The following is an 18966-nucleotide window of genomic DNA, read 5'->3' on the forward strand; positions in this document are numbered from 1 at the left end:
ATAGAAACTGCATAAAAATATACATGATGATCTCAATAAAATATATTTATGTATTAAGTGTTTTATGATATTTTACCGTGATCTTGAAATAGAAATCATCACTTTTCACAACTGGACTCCTGGTTTCACTGCATTTTGATGAGAAACAGATAACTAGTCCACAGTATATCTGTGAAAATATAAAAAGAAATTTCTTTCAGGATGTGGTACTGATAATAAGATTTATTTATTACCTGTAAGAAAATATCATAGTTTAGCATAGATTTTTTGCTTTATTTTATTTAAAATATCTCTAACATCTTTTGAAATGTTACCAACCTTCGAACTGTATTTCAAGTCAGTGAAATCTAAATAGGAGATTTCATTTGTTGTTTCATTGCCAATAACTTGACTTTCCCTCACAAAGTCATCATCTTTATACCACTGAGCATATACTGAATAGTTTGTGTCAGAATTTACATAACTAGTCCAATTACAGACCAAATAAAATTGGCTGGAGTTTTGTTCAAAGCTGGTAGTGATGATTGGTTTTGTGTCAATTCTGAGGTAATCTTGAAAAGAACAGGAAGTGGAAATCAATGATATATAAAATAACCTTTTTTATTTTTAAAAAACTTACTGTAAAATAATTTGCAACTGAAAAAGATTAAAATTATGCTTATTTCTTACCATTTCTATTAGTCCAGTCTGATTTACTTTTGGAAGGATCACAAACAAGGTTGGGATTACCAGCTTTAGTTGTAGTAAATTTTTCACATTTGTTGTCAATGTAGCAGTATTTTGGCTAAGGAATGTTTTAGTAGGCCACATTTAGATCATTTAGAAAAACTTTGTAACAGATTTTTTTTACAATATAGCCTTTTTTAAAACTATTTTCAAAAACAAAAGAAAAATAAGTTTTTAAAAAAAATCGCATGCATGTTACCTGTAGATAGCAATTAGCCCCAGTACATGTAAAGCAGTCTAAATTGTAGGCTTGGTAAATAACAACATTGCTGGTTATGTTAAGTACATTTTGTACAGACAGCTGGAAGCTTGCAGTGAAAGGAAGTTGACATGTGATGCGCTCATAAGACTTGAACACAGCACTGACAATATAAGTGCTGTTGGCTCTGACAGTGTAATTCTTCTCACCAACATACTGAAAAATTTAAGCAATCATTTTATTTCATTAAGTGGAAGAGTTTCAAATTTCTAAAAAAAAATTATCTTTATTTTTATAAACAGATTTTTAAAAAGAAATATTTTCTCATTTCTTACATTGATCTGTTCAAACACACAGGTCAGATTCCCAGAGTCAACAAAAGGTCCACCTATGACAGTTAAAACCTGGCAGTTTTCAGACTTGACTTCACATGACAGTTTAGGGAGAACACTCAAGATTGTAGGTGGGATCTTCAAGTTAATTGAGCAATCTACACCTCCAAAGCCATCACTGCATTGACATACACCTAATAGGATAAATAAGTGTATAATTATTGAAAGGTAAAAATGTTTATTATAAGCATTATTTTATCCAAGACTTTTTAATCATTGCTGTACATTGTACCCATTTATTTATTTTAACTTACATCAATCTGGATCAACATATATATCTTTACCTTTAGAACAGTTGCCTCGATCATTGCAGTTATTGATGCACATTAAATCCAAGAAGGTCGTGTTTGGTTTATTTGAAACCCAGTATTGAACTGTTCTTGTCATTCCACTTAGACATTGCTCCAACAAGTTACTCAGGGCCTCTACAGCATAATCAGTGCTGTCCATGATCTAACATAAAAACAGTTAAAACATTTATATAGAATAAATAAAACAAAAACCAATCAAAATCTTTTAAAATTTAAAACTGTAATAAAGTGATATTAACTATATATTTCTATTTTATTTTATACACTTCATGTTCATATTTGATCATTTATTTTTAAACTCAATTTGTACCTGTATGTCTGATACACATGAAGAAACAGTTGTGTTGTAACTCAGTGTAAATATGTCCCCACACATTACTCCAATTGTACTCTGTCTAATGTAGTTGATACAGAAATTTCTTGCCTTCACCTCAGTCCAGTTGGAAAATACAGACCAATTCAGAGCCTGGAGAGTTAATTAGTTAATAAAAATATGTTCATGTAACAGAATTATTGTATTTTGTTTAAGTAGTAATGCATTTCTTATCAATGTCTGGTGTAATATATCTACAAAAGACATTTTTATAATGTGACTTATAACATACAGGTGAAGTGTAGTTGGCATCATATTCAAACTGTTCGCCATTGCATTGTGGAGTTATGCTGTTGTTCACATAAAATTCTGTCACATCTATGCCTAGATTTAAAAAAAAAACACAAATAGTATATCCTTCTTCTTCTTTCTTAATTTTAGTGTTGAAAGCGATTCTCTCCTACACAATTAAGCTTTTGTGTCAACTGGTTATGCACCGTATTTCCTTCAACAAAGTGTTTTTTATATTTTGCAATAAAAATAAGTTAAGTTTACATTTGTGGACCTCATAGCTAACAGAGTAAATAAATGGATAAGCAAACAAAAGGTTTGTACCTCCACCATTTAATTTCAATGCTGTGTTAGACAAAGGACATTTGACGACATTAAGCCCAGTTTGACACTCTGAAGAATCATTAGCCGTGCATCTACAGAATAGGCTTTCTGATGTTGTACTTTCTGTGGCACAAATACCTCGATAGTGGGTCAGTGTAGAATTGACTCTGTTGAAAGATTTAAAATTTGAATAAGAATCTTCACTTTAACTTATATTTTATTTAAAATTAAATATAAATTGAGTAATCATTCCAGCTTTTTTTATGTTTTTATTTAACACCCTCATGAAAACCAAAACCCACTAATAGCTCATAATAATTTATTTTAATTAATGTTGCTCATTACCGCCAAGACAATGTAAACTCATTTGGTTCTGTAGATCTACCAGTGAAAATTGTCCCAGACGGCATTTTCCAATCATCTGATGGGTCTTGATTGTAGTTGCCACATAAGCCTTTAAGGAAATAAATAAAATGAAATGCATGCTAGAATCAAAATATTAACAAGGAAATAGACATGGTAATTACAGCTTTGCTCCACAATACAATGTATAGCCCATCTTTTTTATTATATATATCAATATATACACATGCGCATGCACATGCATACACACACAATAGACATGTTAATGTTACTACCTTCTGTATTGTTGAAGTCAAGAGCTGATGCTTGCACCCACACATTAAGGAAATGGTTTGTGACAGTGACTTTGATTTCAGTGCCAGTAGGTAATGTGATCTAAAAGAATAAAAACAATTTAGTAAATATACACTATTTCTTTAACAATTTCAACTTAATTTAATTATTAATTTAAATAAATTGTTCTAGCTGAGTTTTAAACTAAAACTTTCAAAATGTAGATGTCACACCTTGAACTTCCTACCCTCCAGTTGTTGAATGATACGTAAACCAGGAGTCAACATTCCATTTTTAAATATTTTAACCTCTACAGGTATAGGTTTGTCACTTGCTGTAGATCCACATCTATCAATGAGAATGACATCATCTCCATACTTGACAGACACAGCACAGTTACAGGCAGCCTTAGTGTTGCATTTTCTGTAGTATCCGTGGACCTAGGAAATAATAAAAATCTTTTACAATATCTTACTTTACTCACAGAAATATAGTCATCTGACAATGAACTTTTTTTTTAAAAATAAAAAGAGTTTGTAAAATATTAATACCAGTACTTCTCACTTACTAATATTATAAACATGTGTTTACAGAGTCCCTATAACTAAATACAAAATCCAAACATTCATTTGTCAAGATTAAAATCTTATTAGATCTTACACTTAAAAAAAATTACAAAATGATTACAAGCTACAAAAATTTATGTAGGCTACATACCTCACATGGTAGGGTTGTATGTTTGTAAAGTATGAATTCCCCTTCCAAATATATATTATAAGTTCTGAAAATAAGAAAGCAATAAAGTTATGGAGAAATTCAGCTTCTTTTTTTTACTGTGTGTGTGAATTATCCAATTTAGCTAACAATATCTTTTCATCAAATAAATTAAATCCTATTAATTTAGTTTAAAATTAAAAATTGTTACAACAGTTAACAGTAAGAGTTAAAATATAAATAAATGTCACTGCTTAAGATTTTTATCATCTGCTGTTGTCTAAGAAAACAAATTTCAGTTAGCTATAATTCTTACCCCTTTTGTTTCTTTTTATAATTCTTTTTGACAGTTACAATTTTTGTGTTAATGTCACTAACATATTTTGCTCCTCATTCTCATTAGTATTATTATAAAATGGAAAATTGTTCTTAGCTCTAAATAAATAAACTCTAATTAGAGCTATTTTTTTTGGCTGCTCACAAAGTGCTAACTGAATTGATTCTTCTTAAATATGTGCTTCTCCCACAGTATTTAGCATATTAATTACATCGTTTTTTCAAATCCTCAAAAATAACTTATTTATTGCAGTGATCAAATTATCTATTAGTTTGAATAAATTACTAAAGTTCAAAAATAAAAATTTGCTGTAGACCTTTAAAGAAAATTCCAGATGGAATAGTTTAGGAAAGACAAGTCTTTATGTTATCAATAAAACTTCTATGAAAATTAAACTTACTGTCCATCAAATGAAGACATATGAGGGTCATTCACAGACCCACACATAGTTGAAATATCACGATCAATGATGTTTACCTAGAAAATATTCTTTTAATAGTTACACTTCTGAACATAGATATCTTTTTACAAAATATTTATAAAATTTGATTGTTAACAATATAAAAAACTTCACTAATGTAATCATGATATACTAATTGCAATTTTAGAGAATTCTTACCTGCTGTTGGCCTATTGATCTGATAACTTCAACAGTGCTGTTGTATTCAAATTTGATGAAGACCTCAACAGACCTAGATATGTCCCCTTCTACAAGAGAGTCAATGGTGGCTGACACAGGTGCCCTCACAGTTGGCCATTTATTAAATCTGGTACTGCAACTTTCCAATTCTTCATGTAAACATGTTTAAAATTAATAATATGGTTTGATATAAAAGTGAAAGTACATGTTTTAATTACAATGAATCATTTACATTTTAAAACAAAACATCTAACATTTTTAAACTGTCTATTAATAAATCTAATTTTTTTCACTAACCATTGTCTATGTGAGGAAAGATGAGCTGCTGAATAACTGTATCACTCTGAGGGCATGTGTATTCATTTGTTGCCTTGACATATTGAAGGCTGACATACACAGAACACAGCTCAACACTACTGCCTTCACATAGCAGGTGTGTAGGTACATTAGCTGCCACTTGGATATAAGCAGGTCCCATGCCTTCTGTCACCACCACATTCTGTTCTACAATCTAAAAAATAAATTACAAATTTAAGCCAAAGATTCTTTAAGCAAAAATAAGCTATTAAATTAATTGAATAGATTAATTCCTTACTGCAATGTTAACATGGAAAGCATTGCTTGTTTTTGGTGGGCTTTCAGATGAAGTACAATTATCTGTATAACAGGCTGTTAGAACACATGACACCTATTTGAAGATACAGATATAATATTTAATCATGACATGATTGATGTTGCTATCAGAAATAAGAAAAATTACTCTATTTTAACAATAAGAATATTATGCTATTATACTTCTACAGAAATGTTTGTTCATAGCCTATTTCTTCAATGTATATTTAAAAATAAAATTAAAACCTTTAAAAATTTTAACTTTATCCTTAAATTAATTACCAATGCAAATAAATATGTTTAGTTTTAAAACAACTCAACAGCATTAATTCTGATTAAAAGCCAAACTTTCTGTTTAAAACTGACAACACTTGAAAACAAAAATAAGTGCTATGATAGTAATCTGTTGGTGTAAATAATATTCTACTTACATTAGACATGTGAAAAAAGTTGGGGATTTCAGAAACATTTAGTTTGAGAACTGTTGAATTAACTCCCATGTCAGTAATATTATATTTTGTTACTCGCTGACTCAAATGTAGCCATTCAATGAAGTAAGTTACTTTAGGGTGCTCATGTTCAGTAAATTCACACAGGAACATGAACTCATCTAAGGTTTCATTGTAAGATGTTGAAAGCACTGGTTTGCCTCTAATGTAAGGATAATCTGTAAAGGAATTGCAACATTTTTTCTAAACTGATGCATTTTAAAAGTGAATTTAGTATCTTATCATCTATTTTCATATTAATTTACCTCTTTTTATGCTCCACTGGTCAGGTGCGTCATAGTTATCACATACGAGTGACTGGTTCTGTGGATTCTCTTGTCCATAGAAATAGCACTGATTGTTGATGAAGCACTTCTCAGGCTATGGGAAATACAAAATACAATTATATTGAAAATGTTAACTGTTCTCTGGTAACTCAAAAATTTATTTAATAATATAAAAGTAAATTTAACAAAGGAAAATATAGTGTGATTTATTTTTAAATATTTAAAAACAAAAAACTTACAGCTAATGTACAAATGCCTGATGCATTACAGTTGAGACAATCTGGATTATATACTGTGAAGATAAATGTCTGACTGAAGCTGCTGTTATTGTTACTGATCTGGACTTCATAGCTACCAACATTTGCTAATGGACAAGTAATTTCATTGAAGGAGAAATATGAAGCTTGAACAAACGTAACATTGTCTGACCTCTCAACTTTGCCATTTAATACCTGAAAATAAATTTGTTTTGAGTTTTTTATTTTGAATGCAGAAATGTTTCATAATTTTAAATGCATGTTTAATCAATAAAGTTCTTTTGGCAGCCCATAAGAAAAACAGTAGTAATCTTACTTTTCCTAAGCTAATAATGTACCAGGACAATGTTGCTAACTTTCCCAAAATTAAATCAGGTGACCACTAACAAATTGGGTAGTGGGTGGTTGGGGTGGGGGGGGGGGGGGGGGGGGTGAGTGTAACTGAAACAGCTAGAATAAACAAATCAAATTAACTAGCACTTAAACCACCTTGGGTTAATGTTCACAACCAAAGATCAATCAATTTCGCAACTAAGATTTTTTTTACATGAAAATCATTAAATAGTCTTGTTATGTAACAAATAAAGAATAAATTAAAAAAATTAAATTTGCAAAATCAGAATCCACAAAAAGCTATCATTTATAAACAAATGTTTATGATTAGCACTCAATCTGTGGAGGGAGGTTATCCATTTTCAATTATTAAAATGTCTCATTTTCAAGTTAGAATTACATCAATTTTATGCAATCTATGAGCTTCTGCTGAATTTTCATCAGATTGTGCAGAAAAATCTACCACACTTTAACATTCTTTAAGCAAAAGTAAGTTAGCATCAAGTAAATTTTCAAGATTACACAATTTTTAATAATGGTGACATACCTTTACTGCTAGTAGTCTACAGACAAGGTTTTGTGAATAAACAAAGGTTGCTCCTGTCACTGTGATAGAGCTACATGCAGACTTTGAAATGTCACATAGACCATCATTTTGTACTGAGTAGATGGTTGGTGGGATCAACATATTTACAGAACAATCAGCCAATCCAAAGTTAGTTTCACACCGGCATGTGCCTAGATAGATTTTTAAAAAAAATTTTTGAGTTATGTTTTTAAAAAGACCAATAAATAAACAGTTTAAAAAACTTTTTCAGGGGAACCTGTTTTAAATGCATATTCAACATATGTACTAACATTTACCAAATAATGGTGAAACCTTTGCTAAAATACTGACAGTTTTAGGTAAAGTATCTGCATATAGTGCATATCCATCATTATTTAAGAAAAGTGGAGACCTGATACAATAATTTTTTTAACAAAATTTTATGTGTAATAGAATATCTCTCCATTAATATTCATTACAAAACCATAATTCTTATATGCTACCAATATGATAATCTACTGAAATAAAAATTTAATAAATGAACCTAAGAATTTTTTCTAGTAGAAAATTCATCACTACTTATTATGTTTACAAAAGTTGAAAATATTAATTTACCATTAACACATGTTCCTCTTTTTGAACACTGATTAAAGCATAAATTGTTTACTGAGCTGACATCAGCTCCAAACAGTCCTGAATTGTTGACTAGGGTGTTCATGTATTTCAGTCGACAAAGGGATATGAAGACAGAGAGGCTGGAGCTGGCCCATGTTAAATTGTTTGAGAGCTGAGAGATGACATCAGAGTTAAAGTGAAAAATTATTTCAAAAGTGGCAATGATGAAAAAATACAACTTACAGTTATTTCTGTAAACTGAAATGTGGATATAACATATGAGGTATGATATATCATTGTTTAGATATTACTGATATATACAGCTGTTATGCACTAATTATTTTATAATATGGAGGCAAATAAAAAAGATAATTTATACAATTTTCCAGAGTCTTAATTACCTGTATGTCAGTAACACAAGAAGTAACAATATTTTTGAAATGTGCTGGCATCAAACTTTGACACAATGCACCCTGAGTGTCATTAGTGATAGTTTGTTCACATAGCTCAGTAGCAAAATCCTCAGTGTAATTAGATTCAGTGGGCCAGCTTGCACTCTGCAAAAATAATTAGTTTTGTTTTAAAGAATTGTCAAATAGCTGTTTGAGAATATGACTCCAAATATTTTGATTTTTTTTTTAAAGTATTGAGTACAAATAATAATTTACAATGTCTGTACTTGTAAAAATAAAGAATCTATAAGGTCATCACAGAGGTAATAGAGTCAAGCCTTGATATTTGAATATAAGCCTACTAGACCATATATAATAATTGCAATAATTGCTGGAAAAACCATGTACTGCCATAAATAAGTCTGTTTTTTTTTAAAAAGAATGTTTAAAGTTTACAATTATATTTGAACTAGCTCAAGAAAAAAAAATGAAATAATTATGTTTGTTGTATAAACAAGTTACTCAATGTTTTACATTTACATAAGAATAACTTATCTGCATAAACTTGTTTTTAAAAATGTAAAGGATATTTATATGCTTATTACAACAATTCATAAATTACAAAAATATTCTGAATTGGTTCCCTGTAGAACCACTAAGTGTTTAAATGAAAGAACATCACAAACAATTAAAAGTTTTTAGAACTAAAAGACAATCTACACATAATACTAATAACTACTAATACTAAATACTAATAACTACTTATAAGAACTATCAACACTATGGCGTATTAAGTTTTTTAAATTACAGTGGAAATTCTATACATGAAACCTCCATCCAACTTTCATATATTAATAACATTGTAAAAAGCCAAACATTTTATCAATTTTTGTTAATATTTTTAACATTTATATAGTTGGTGTCCAACTTTTTATAAATTTTCTACAGTACAACTCTACATTCAATGAGGTTAGACGGATATTTTCTATCACAATAAAGTTTTTCAAGTGAACTTGTTATGCCCTAAAGAAGCAGCAGAATCTGATTTCAGCCTGCTTTTTTTTCTGGATTTGCTTCCTTTGCCCATCGAAGAACAAACTATAAGGCTGTAGTTTTTTTATATTTTGGAATTTTCTCTCCTAGATGGGTTGCTGTCCCCAGCTATCTAACCTCATCTGCATAAATTATCCAAATTTTCAAATTAATTTTTTAAATAAGTTCTTCTAATTTGCAAAAATGGTAGGACAAGGAATTTATCCGTAAGATTGAGAAGTTACCAAATGATGGTAAAATCCATAAGACAGCATTGACTTTTAGCTTAAGTCTGCATTTTTTGTGATTTTCATACTAGAAAAGGATGTCATTATTAAAAAGATATCCCAAAATTCATTGTTAAAAACTTATTGGTTTTTCAATATCAGGTGTTCACAAATAAAGTTTCCACTGTAAATGTTAATGTGATTTTAAGAATTTGTAATGTGATTCTACTGAAGTGTCTATACACCAAAAAGGAAATAGCTTATACTGAATAGTAGAAAAAAGAAAGAAGTAAACTAACAATATAACAAGAAACACACAAAGCTAAATACTTAATGCAAAATTTAAATGCTTGGAAATTGACTTGAGGTATTGTGCAGATGGAGAATTTTTTTGTCAATCTAATACATTATTTTTTTGTGATGAAGATAATTTATTGATGACCTTGAATTTTTTTTTATCAGAGTCAGGCAATATCTGTTTCAGTTGAAATAAAATGTTTGTTTTTGTTGATTGAACACATAAATAAAAAAAATGCAAATGGATGCTTTAATTAAGGTACATTCTGCTTCCATGTCAAACAGGTAGCTGTTGATATTTTGATATTTTAACAAAAATGTAAGTCAAATCTAAATACAGCAATACAGAGCATTTGTGTTAATTTTAAAATTGTAGGTTATTTATAAATAAAAGACTTTGAACATTTTTAAAAAGTGTTTGACAGCAGACTTGGAAATAACCACACACATTTTTTCACAGTGAGAAATTTAGTATAAACACTGAAAAAAAAACTATCTAATACTCAGAAACAGCTTAACTTCCCTCAAACCCCTTACCTTTGATTCTTCCTGTGACATACAAAATAATATGACATTAAGAATACACAACCTTATAACTATAATAAATCTCACAAATGTTTTTAAACATTACACAAGTTTTCTGAGAAAAAGGATTTTGTGAAGCATTTTGTTTTTAATTGAATGAACTATTTCAAAATATAATAAAAGCATGCTTGATAAATAATAATAATGGTAAATATATTGAACATCTAGAAAAAAAGATTGATTACAGGATTGACATTGTATAAAAAAGCATTTTAAATAAAATATAAAATGTGTAAACAGATATATTTCTTGAGTATTCAATGCTATATTTTTACTAAATGGTGAAAAACATACCCCAGGATTGAGATTAGGGCTGTATTCAAAAGTGACTTTGCTGCCTGCACAATCTGGTTTCAAAGCTCTAGTCAATAGTATAGGAGTGATGTCTTCACCTGACAAAAAATTAGAAGCAGCACTATGAACAATTTTTATTTTATAGCATTGTTATTTACTTTTGAAATTACAAAAGTTTATATATATAGCGCCTAACTTTTATTACCAGATGAAAAAAACATTTATTTAGAACAGCATGTCATGTCATGTCATGTTTGCCTGTCGTCCCTACTGGGACATAGGCCGCTGACAAGAGCTTTCCAGACGTCTCTGTCCAGGGCTAGTCTCTCCAACTGTCCCCAGGTGTATCCAATCTTCTTGGTGTCTTCTTCCAGGTCACGTCTCCAGGTCTTTCTTGGTCTGCCTCTCTTCCTCCTGCCTTGTGGATTCCAGGTGAGGGCCTGTCTTGTTATGCTGGATACAGGCTTCCTGAGTGTGTGGCCAATCCATTTCCATTTTCTCTGGAGGATCTCTACTTCCACTGGCAGTTGATTTGTCCGTTGCCATAGAACATCATTTCTGATGGTTTTAGGCCAGCGAATTCGCAGGATAGAACAGCATGACTAAAATTTAAAGATCTATTCCAAAAATTCTTCTAAAAATCTGCCAAGAAAAATCTTTGTTATAGTTTACTCTTGTATAGAGAAGTGTTTTACCTTTCCAGTAGTTGAAGTGATCACTTTCTCTGATACAAGAATTAAGTTCTCCATATGGGCTACAAGTAGCATTGGATAAGGCAGGACAGTCACATAGGCTTTTGTTTGTTTCAGTTGATTGGATATGGCCACAATATCCAGAATAGATACTTTCAGTCTGGCTCACTCTTCAAATAGAGATGTTATTTTGCTTTATTTTATTCATTTTGTTTTTAAATTACATGTGGTAATACAAAAAATCTATTTAAAATCTAAACTGTTAATAAACAAATTTACCTCCATGATTGTGTGAAAATATCTGGCCGTGTTCCTGCTCTGTTGAAGTAGGTGCCATCAGATTTAAGTAGTGATATATCCTTGTCACCATTATAATCTCCACAGAGACCTAAATCATAAATTTCATTTTCATTTAGTATTTTATGAAATAGCTGCATTGTATATACCTACTCTACAAGACTTAAATGATTTTATTTAAATCGAATGATTGAACCAACCTTTAGTGTGCTTATAATCTTTAGCTGAAGGAACAATTAAAACATTCACATAACCACCCTTGCCATCTACTTCTATTGTTGTACCAGTTGGTATTTTAACCTAATGTAAAAGTTTAAAATAATGTTTAAGTTATTAAAATAAATTATTGATGATTAAATGTAATAAAAAACAACTTTTTAGATTAATTCTGTTTCACATTCTTTAAATATTAAAGTTCCTCAAGAATTCTTACCTCATACTTAAGACCACCACCCACTCTTCTAATTGAAGTTTTGGGTGTCAGATCATCAACTAAAAACAGTTTAACAGCCAATGTCTGTGTTGGGCTCTCAATAGCAGAGGCTCCACACTGGTCAATTAAAATAACATCATCAAGGGATCTTACAGCCACAGCACATGTGCAAGAGCCAAGAGATTTTTGGCTGCATTTTCTATAGAATCCATGGACCTAGAAAGTGGTGGTTAAAACATTAAAAACATTAATTAGGAACAAAATTTTAAAAATATAATACTATAGAAAACATTTTTCTCTAACAGTACTTTGATTTAAAAAATAGCTTCATTTTATTGACGCTAATTTTTTTCAACAATCTTACCTCAAAAGAGAGTGTATCATGAGCATAAAGAACAAATTCTCCCTCATAATTATTGTCGTAGTATCTGCCATCAAATGTCTTCATGTGAGTATCAGTCATAGATATACAGACTGCATCAGTATCACTGTCTTGTGCTGTCACCTAGAATTTTTTTAAAAGTACATAATTAAACAAAACTGTCACACCTTTGTTTATAATACTTCTTAAACTTCAAAAACATTTTTGTATATAAATCTCAGAAATGTTAAAATTTACTAAGAATTCAATATGTTTAAAATTAAAATATTTAATTTAAAGAGAGATATCCCTTACCTCAACTGTTTGTAGGATACTTGACCACATCTCAACACCACTGCTAGAGGTGATACTTCCCAAAACATGTACCACTTGTGTTTGATTGCCATCTATGATGTTGTCTATCTTTGCCTCTATGTCAATCACTGCATCCAATTGCCAGTTGCTGGCTGTGATCTCAATACCACATGATATGTTACTCATAGATTTCATGGCCCCTGTACTCAGAGCTATTTGAGACCATGCACCTGAGCTGGGACACACAATGTTTTGGTAGCTTGGGTCAACCCAGACTTTGATATTTAAGGTGCAGGCTGATGTTGAATTGAATGAATCACAGAGGAAAGCAGGTGGGAAATTACTATGTATTGTTATATTTTTTCCAGGTTGACCTTCTTGCACTAGTAGAGCAGCTGGGCTTGTCACCTACAAACAGATTAAATAACATTATTAAAGTATATAATTTTGTGGTAGCAAAGAAAAATGGTCAAGCAGTATTTTTTAATATTTTTTTTTAAACTATGAAAAATCACTTTTAAAGATAAGAGTCAAATTCAAATTTATTCAAATTTATTCAAAAAACGGTAGCAATTGTAGGCACATTCTGATAATGTATTCTCTTATTTAGTTAATTTCAAGATCGTCAAAAGAAGAGGTTTAGAAAGTATTTTAATCTATAAAGAAATCTAAAATATTATTTTTATAGACATTATTATATCCAAAAAAAATATTTAAATAATGAATATGAATATATATCTTAAAAAATAAAATATCAGTTAATTTGCACTCAACTTGTTAAATCACAATGAGAGCTTATCAAATTATTAATGTTCAAACAATCTCTTACTGTTACAGCGAGTCTCAAAACTTGGCTTTTTCTGAATCCTCCAATAGTTGCTTCACAGCTTCCATTGACACATAGACTTACACCACAAGAAAGCTGAAGGTAATGTAAGAAAACAGAAAATAATTTTACTTCTTTATAATTCATAGGATTTTTGTATAGTTATTATTAGTAGTATACAGCTTATTTATCTATTATTGTTAATCCTAGATGTATAAATTAATAGTTTTCAAATAATGGAAACCACTCCAAATAAAAATATCCAGTTACAGTTAGTTACTTTGGTTACTGAAAAGATTAAGAAGGTAAAAGCTAATCCTAAATGTAAAATGATTGACATACCTGAGCACCATATTTCAGGTTGATTAGTCTGCCTGGATCCATGCCTACCCAGTAAGTGTTATTCTCTTTGTTGGTAAAGATTGTTTTCCTTTCCACTACTTCATCTTCTATCAAAAATTTGACATTTGCTTGATAGATGGTGTCTGAGTTTGATATATTAAACTTGCAGAAAAGAGTATAGATGTCTTGGCTTAAAGTGTCCTTCTGTGCAATAACAGCTTCAGGGTTTGCAGTAGGTAAAGCAATCTCAGCTTCTATAAAGAGGAAAAATGCATTGTTATTAAATTATGAATTTTGTAGCTGAAGTTTTGATGAACAAAATATATTTTACTTCTATTTTTAAAAAGTGACAATAAATATATATGTAAAACATTTTTTGAAAAGCATAAAGGCCTACAACTCAATTAGTTAGAAATGCTATTTACACTTCATATAGAAATCTAGCAGATACTTTAAAAAGAAAATATTTCAAAGAGTTTCTATTTAGATTATTATATTTAAAAAATGTCAATGTGAATATTTACCAGTATTGCAGTTCCATTCTTCAAAAACATAGCCAGGCCATCTGACAAGCCCATCTCCTGCAGTAAGGGCTGAGAGGTAACATAATTTAGCGTCTCGCAGCAGTTGAATGGATCGACAGGTAAATTTCTTTTCTTCCAAGCAATATCTGCGACACTCATTTATACTTGAAGTCACTTTTGGCTTGTCTTGTGTTTTTACAAAAGCAAATCCAGGTTTACTTTTCCATGTGATGTTCCTCATTTGGCATGGATCTAATGACATAAGCATAGTAGCAGTGGAAAATTAGTTAAAATAATGGTATTACTTTGTTCAATATTAAGTTTACATTTTGATAGTTATTTTGTATTTAAGGATTTCAGTAACAGTTATATTAACCAAAGCAAAAAATAATATAGGACTTACAGTTTTCACAAATCCATTCATAGTTGTAGGTTGAAGAATCAATCAACAGTGCTGAGTCTTCTGTGTTGAGGCTGCATTCATTACTGGTTGAGTTGAAATCAAATGACAGACAGTCATCTTTATCTGCACAAAGTTCTTTACAGAAACTAGTGTTGCCATTCTGGGACTGACCACCAGAGATGTAACCTTTCTCTTTTAACCACATAACAGGAAGACCTCTACAGGAGTCTGAATAAGACAAGGTTTTTATTTTAAATGGCATATATAGATAGAAATAAGACTAAGACTGGTAGAGATTAATAAGGACGATGTAAACTTTAGTTGGTATTGATGGTAGACAATATGGTTCGAGAGTAGGTGCGCTTGTTAAATAAAATATGTGAGCACGAATGAGCCGCGACAATGTTAGCAATAATGTAGGACGCGAGACTGAAGAGAGTTGGGGGTTTTGCCAAAAAGGACATGTTCTATATTTTGTAGAGTAGATCTAGTATTACTATTGGTGGTTGATGATTAAAGTTCAAGTTAGTTGATGAAAAAGTTAATTATATTTCATAATCGGACTTGTTGATATCATTAGTGTCGTTAAAAATAAGAGTGTTCCCATCCTCATCACATGTTTATAGTTAGAGTAATAGTAATAAAAGTAATTCATCACATATCACACATCCATTCCCCCCACCACATTAGCTACCCATTTGAGTTAGATGTACTGAGGTTTTCAGGTTATAAGTTGTGCTCTCTATTACCCAATCGCACCAAAACATAAGTATAATAGAAGCAAATATTTATATTAATTTACTTTACCTTTAGCCACTTGCCAGGTTGTGACACTAATAGATGAATTACAGAACTCTTTTACAGAATTTGGATTATATTCACCATCTTCATAGCAAAGGTTGTTGATTAGGCATGTTGAGGTCTGTTTAACACAATATAAATACTTGTAAAACTTGTTGTCTCACAATATTTTGTTAAATAGAAAAACAGGAAAATGTTTCATAACACAAACTGCAATTTAAACATATATTTAAATGATACAAAGGAAAGTAGGCTTAAATAATAATTTTAGGTTAATTTAGTATAACTAAATTCATGTTTTTTAAATATCTCAATTGTATTCTTAAATATTTTAAAATGAAATGTCTTAAATTTGTTACTAAAAATAACAAGTAAAAAAATAAATGAATGTTCATTACTAAATTAATATATTTTAAAACATTTCTAAATATTTTTGTTTATAACAATTAGTAACCTTATTTAACCGCACAAATTCTTTACCATTATGTCTCTGCTGGTAACTTTTCGTATCTTAGAAGTACATAAATCAAGTGTATTAAAAATAACTGTTTCATTTCTTATTCATAAGTAACATAATATAAATCAAAAGTAGACTATAGTGTACAGAATTATAAACTACCTTTTGGGTGCAGGTTGTATTTGAAGCAAAGCAGTCCATGCATTGTGAATCATAGACAATGACAAAAGCTGGTGCACTCAGTGAGTTTTCATTTGTAGCTATCTGAACCTGGAATGTTCCTGCTCCAGGCAATGAGCACTGCACTTCATTTACTGTCAAAAATGTGGCAGGTGATTTTTCCAGAGCACCCAAAGATCCAGGTAAGTTGTATGTACCAGAAGCATTGGTCTATGGAGAGGAATTGGTTAGGTTTTTTTTTTTTTTTTTTTTTTGATAAATAATAACATTTTCAGCATCACATTTTTTTAAACATAATTATAGTTTCAAACTTATCACAAGTCTTTTAAGTTTTAAATATTTAACTAGCCATGGGTACCTGGATCACATGAATTATAGGCCTATATATTATTGGCTTTTTAATGTTATACTTTTTAGAAAAAAATTATTTTTAAAATAGTTTTTGGTCAAAACACAATGTTCTTGAACGATATAAGTGACAAAGCAAAGAAATAACTAAATAGCTAAAACTCCAACACATTTAAAATAACATAGGCGACTAATACCTATTAGAAAAACCAAATTATATGCATTATTAGTCAACACCATATTAAATGCACACACTGAATAAGAGACAAATAATTCTGTTAAACTCCCGGCTGTTTAATGGTATTTATTTTGTTTTTTAAAGTAATTTGTATTACTTTTGTCCGAGAAAATAGTATACATTTCAAAGCGCATTTCAAAGTAGACATATAGATCTAAATCAAATTTGAATGAAATAGTTCATTTCTTCATATTCAAAAATGGGAAGATGACGCCATAAGTTTTGTGTACTTTCCATAGTTTAAACATGTAGCATGTGACGTCATTGTTCATTGCATTCTTGTCACAACAATAAGCACTTTTCCGGTTGCATAATTAAAAATGTTCATCTAAATTCAAATATGCCTTTATTTTTATTTTCCTTCTTTAAATAAAATTTAGTTTATATATTTAAAACATCCAACATATTATTTTCAACAAAAGTCCTTATCTTTAAATTCTCCAGATATAGCTGAACATACTGATCACATGGCCTCTTTTAGAGAGAGAGAGAAGTGCGCACATTGGCTTTTATACATTAGGATTATATATTTTTACACACCATCAGTTTTGTGACATAGCAGGCAAGTTCAGGCACATTGACAGTGTTGTTAACATACAGTACAACAGTGCTACATTCTTCATCACGTGTATCACACAGACCATCATTGGCCAACCCAAAGAGATTAGGGGGCAGGTTTGTCTCCACAAAGCAATCACTACCACCATAGCCAGCATTGCAGGAACAGACACCTTCAAATTTAGATAATTGATGAAAATTACATAGAATGAATTCAAATAATTTATAAACATATTTGAACCATCAGGGTGGGTATATCTTTTTAAAAATGAAATTCCAGACTTTTTATATATTATATTGTTTTAGCGACTAATTTATAAAACGATACACATTTGTACTTCCTTTTAATTACAGTACAATGACATTTATTTTAGGCAACTGACATAATGTTTTTTTTTAACTTTCTCTACCCAAATGTCTGGCTTTTTCTGGACTTAACAGACTAACCCTGTACCTTATTAATGAAATTCAATGTTCAAATACTATTAATAAAAAATTAATTTAAATTCTAAATACATTTATTTTATTTTATGTTTTACTTTATAAATTATAGCCTATCTATGCTGCCAATTGTTAGTAGAAGTCCACATAGTTTACTGAAATGTTTAGTAAGTGTTACCTTGTGTACAAGTCCCAGCTGCACCACATTCAGCAATGCAGAATAAAGAAGTATAACTTGTTGGAGGAGCTTTTGGATCACCCTCCCACAATGAAGTGTTGCGCTCTAACTCTATTTCACATTGTGTTTGTATATTTTGAACAGCAGCTTTTGACCAAATGTACTGCCCTGTTTCCTGTATATTTATTTTTAAAAGTAAATATTTCTTCTTATTTCATTTAAGTTACAAGTAGACAATATTAAAAAATCATAGTATAAATATATTAAAATGTGTACTTATGGCAAATATGGTACTTACAAACATATCATAAATCAAAGATTCTTTAACTGCATACATCCTAACTGCACTGATGTCTTTACATGTTAAAGCTATGTTATCTGATTCTAAAATTCCTTCAGCTAATACCGTAACAGCTTTATAGGTAAAACCTGATGGACTGGTGAGACTTGTATTGATGAACTAGAGAGAAAAAAACAATGTGATTTAATCGTTGCAGATTGTAAAAAAAAACAGAGAGTATGCAATGAGAGAAAAAATAGCATGTCTGTTTCATGTTTGTTCTAAAGCAGTGAGGGCAATGTGATAAGGTTATATATATAATAATATATATCTAGTTAAAAGAAAACAATAAATTATATAACTGGGAATATAAGAATATTAGTATCTGAACTTATAGCTCTGTTTTCTATATTTAAAGTTTAGAAATAGTTAAATACCACAAT

General features: G+C 30.1%; 1 protein-coding gene across 1 annotated transcript in view; it reads right to left on the reverse strand.

The window, feature by feature from the left end:
- Nucleotides 1–18966, reverse strand: part of LOC131943142 (uncharacterized) — a 120031-nt gene that overhangs the window by 62220 nt on the left and 38845 nt on the right. Inside the window, exons 34-72 of the mRNA XM_059303147.1 lie at nt 18542–18703; nt 18244–18418; nt 17607–17797; nt 16463–16690; nt 15850–15964; nt 15043–15270; nt 14640–14891; nt 14116–14369; nt 13777–13869; nt 12948–13355; nt 12636–12776; nt 12272–12487; nt 12039–12138; nt 11821–11929; nt 11545–11711; nt 10850–10947; nt 8424–8579; nt 8023–8194; nt 7408–7598; nt 6510–6722; nt 6250–6364; nt 5927–6162; nt 5479–5571; nt 5181–5394; nt 4863–5032; nt 4644–4720; nt 3910–3973; nt 3426–3632; nt 3195–3294; nt 2902–3010; nt 2557–2723; nt 2234–2325; nt 1939–2094; nt 1602–1770; nt 1261–1451; nt 926–1141; nt 670–784; nt 319–551; nt 77–169 (exon numbers count right to left, since the gene is read on the reverse strand). Coding sequence (XP_059159130.1) covers nt 77–169; nt 319–551; nt 670–784; nt 926–1141; nt 1261–1451; nt 1602–1770; nt 1939–2094; nt 2234–2325; nt 2557–2723; nt 2902–3010; nt 3195–3294; nt 3426–3632; nt 3910–3973; nt 4644–4720; nt 4863–5032; nt 5181–5394; nt 5479–5571; nt 5927–6162; nt 6250–6364; nt 6510–6722; nt 7408–7598; nt 8023–8194; nt 8424–8579; nt 10850–10947; nt 11545–11711; nt 11821–11929; nt 12039–12138; nt 12272–12487; nt 12636–12776; nt 12948–13355; nt 13777–13869; nt 14116–14369; nt 14640–14891; nt 15043–15270; nt 15850–15964; nt 16463–16690; nt 17607–17797; nt 18244–18418; nt 18542–18703 — 6486 coding nt within the window. The remainder of the gene's footprint in view (nt 1–76; nt 170–318; nt 552–669; nt 785–925; nt 1142–1260; nt 1452–1601; nt 1771–1938; nt 2095–2233; nt 2326–2556; nt 2724–2901; nt 3011–3194; nt 3295–3425; nt 3633–3909; nt 3974–4643; nt 4721–4862; nt 5033–5180; nt 5395–5478; nt 5572–5926; nt 6163–6249; nt 6365–6509; nt 6723–7407; nt 7599–8022; nt 8195–8423; nt 8580–10849; nt 10948–11544; nt 11712–11820; nt 11930–12038; nt 12139–12271; nt 12488–12635; nt 12777–12947; nt 13356–13776; nt 13870–14115; nt 14370–14639; nt 14892–15042; nt 15271–15849; nt 15965–16462; nt 16691–17606; nt 17798–18243; nt 18419–18541; nt 18704–18966) is intronic.

The sequence above is a fragment of the Physella acuta genome, unplaced genomic scaffold (genome assembly GCF_028476545.2).
Source record: "Physella acuta isolate Inbredline_101_S28 unplaced genomic scaffold, ASM2847654v3 ptg000443l, whole genome shotgun sequence".
Classification (NCBI taxonomy): domain Eukaryota; kingdom Metazoa; phylum Mollusca; class Gastropoda; family Physidae; genus Physella; species Physella acuta.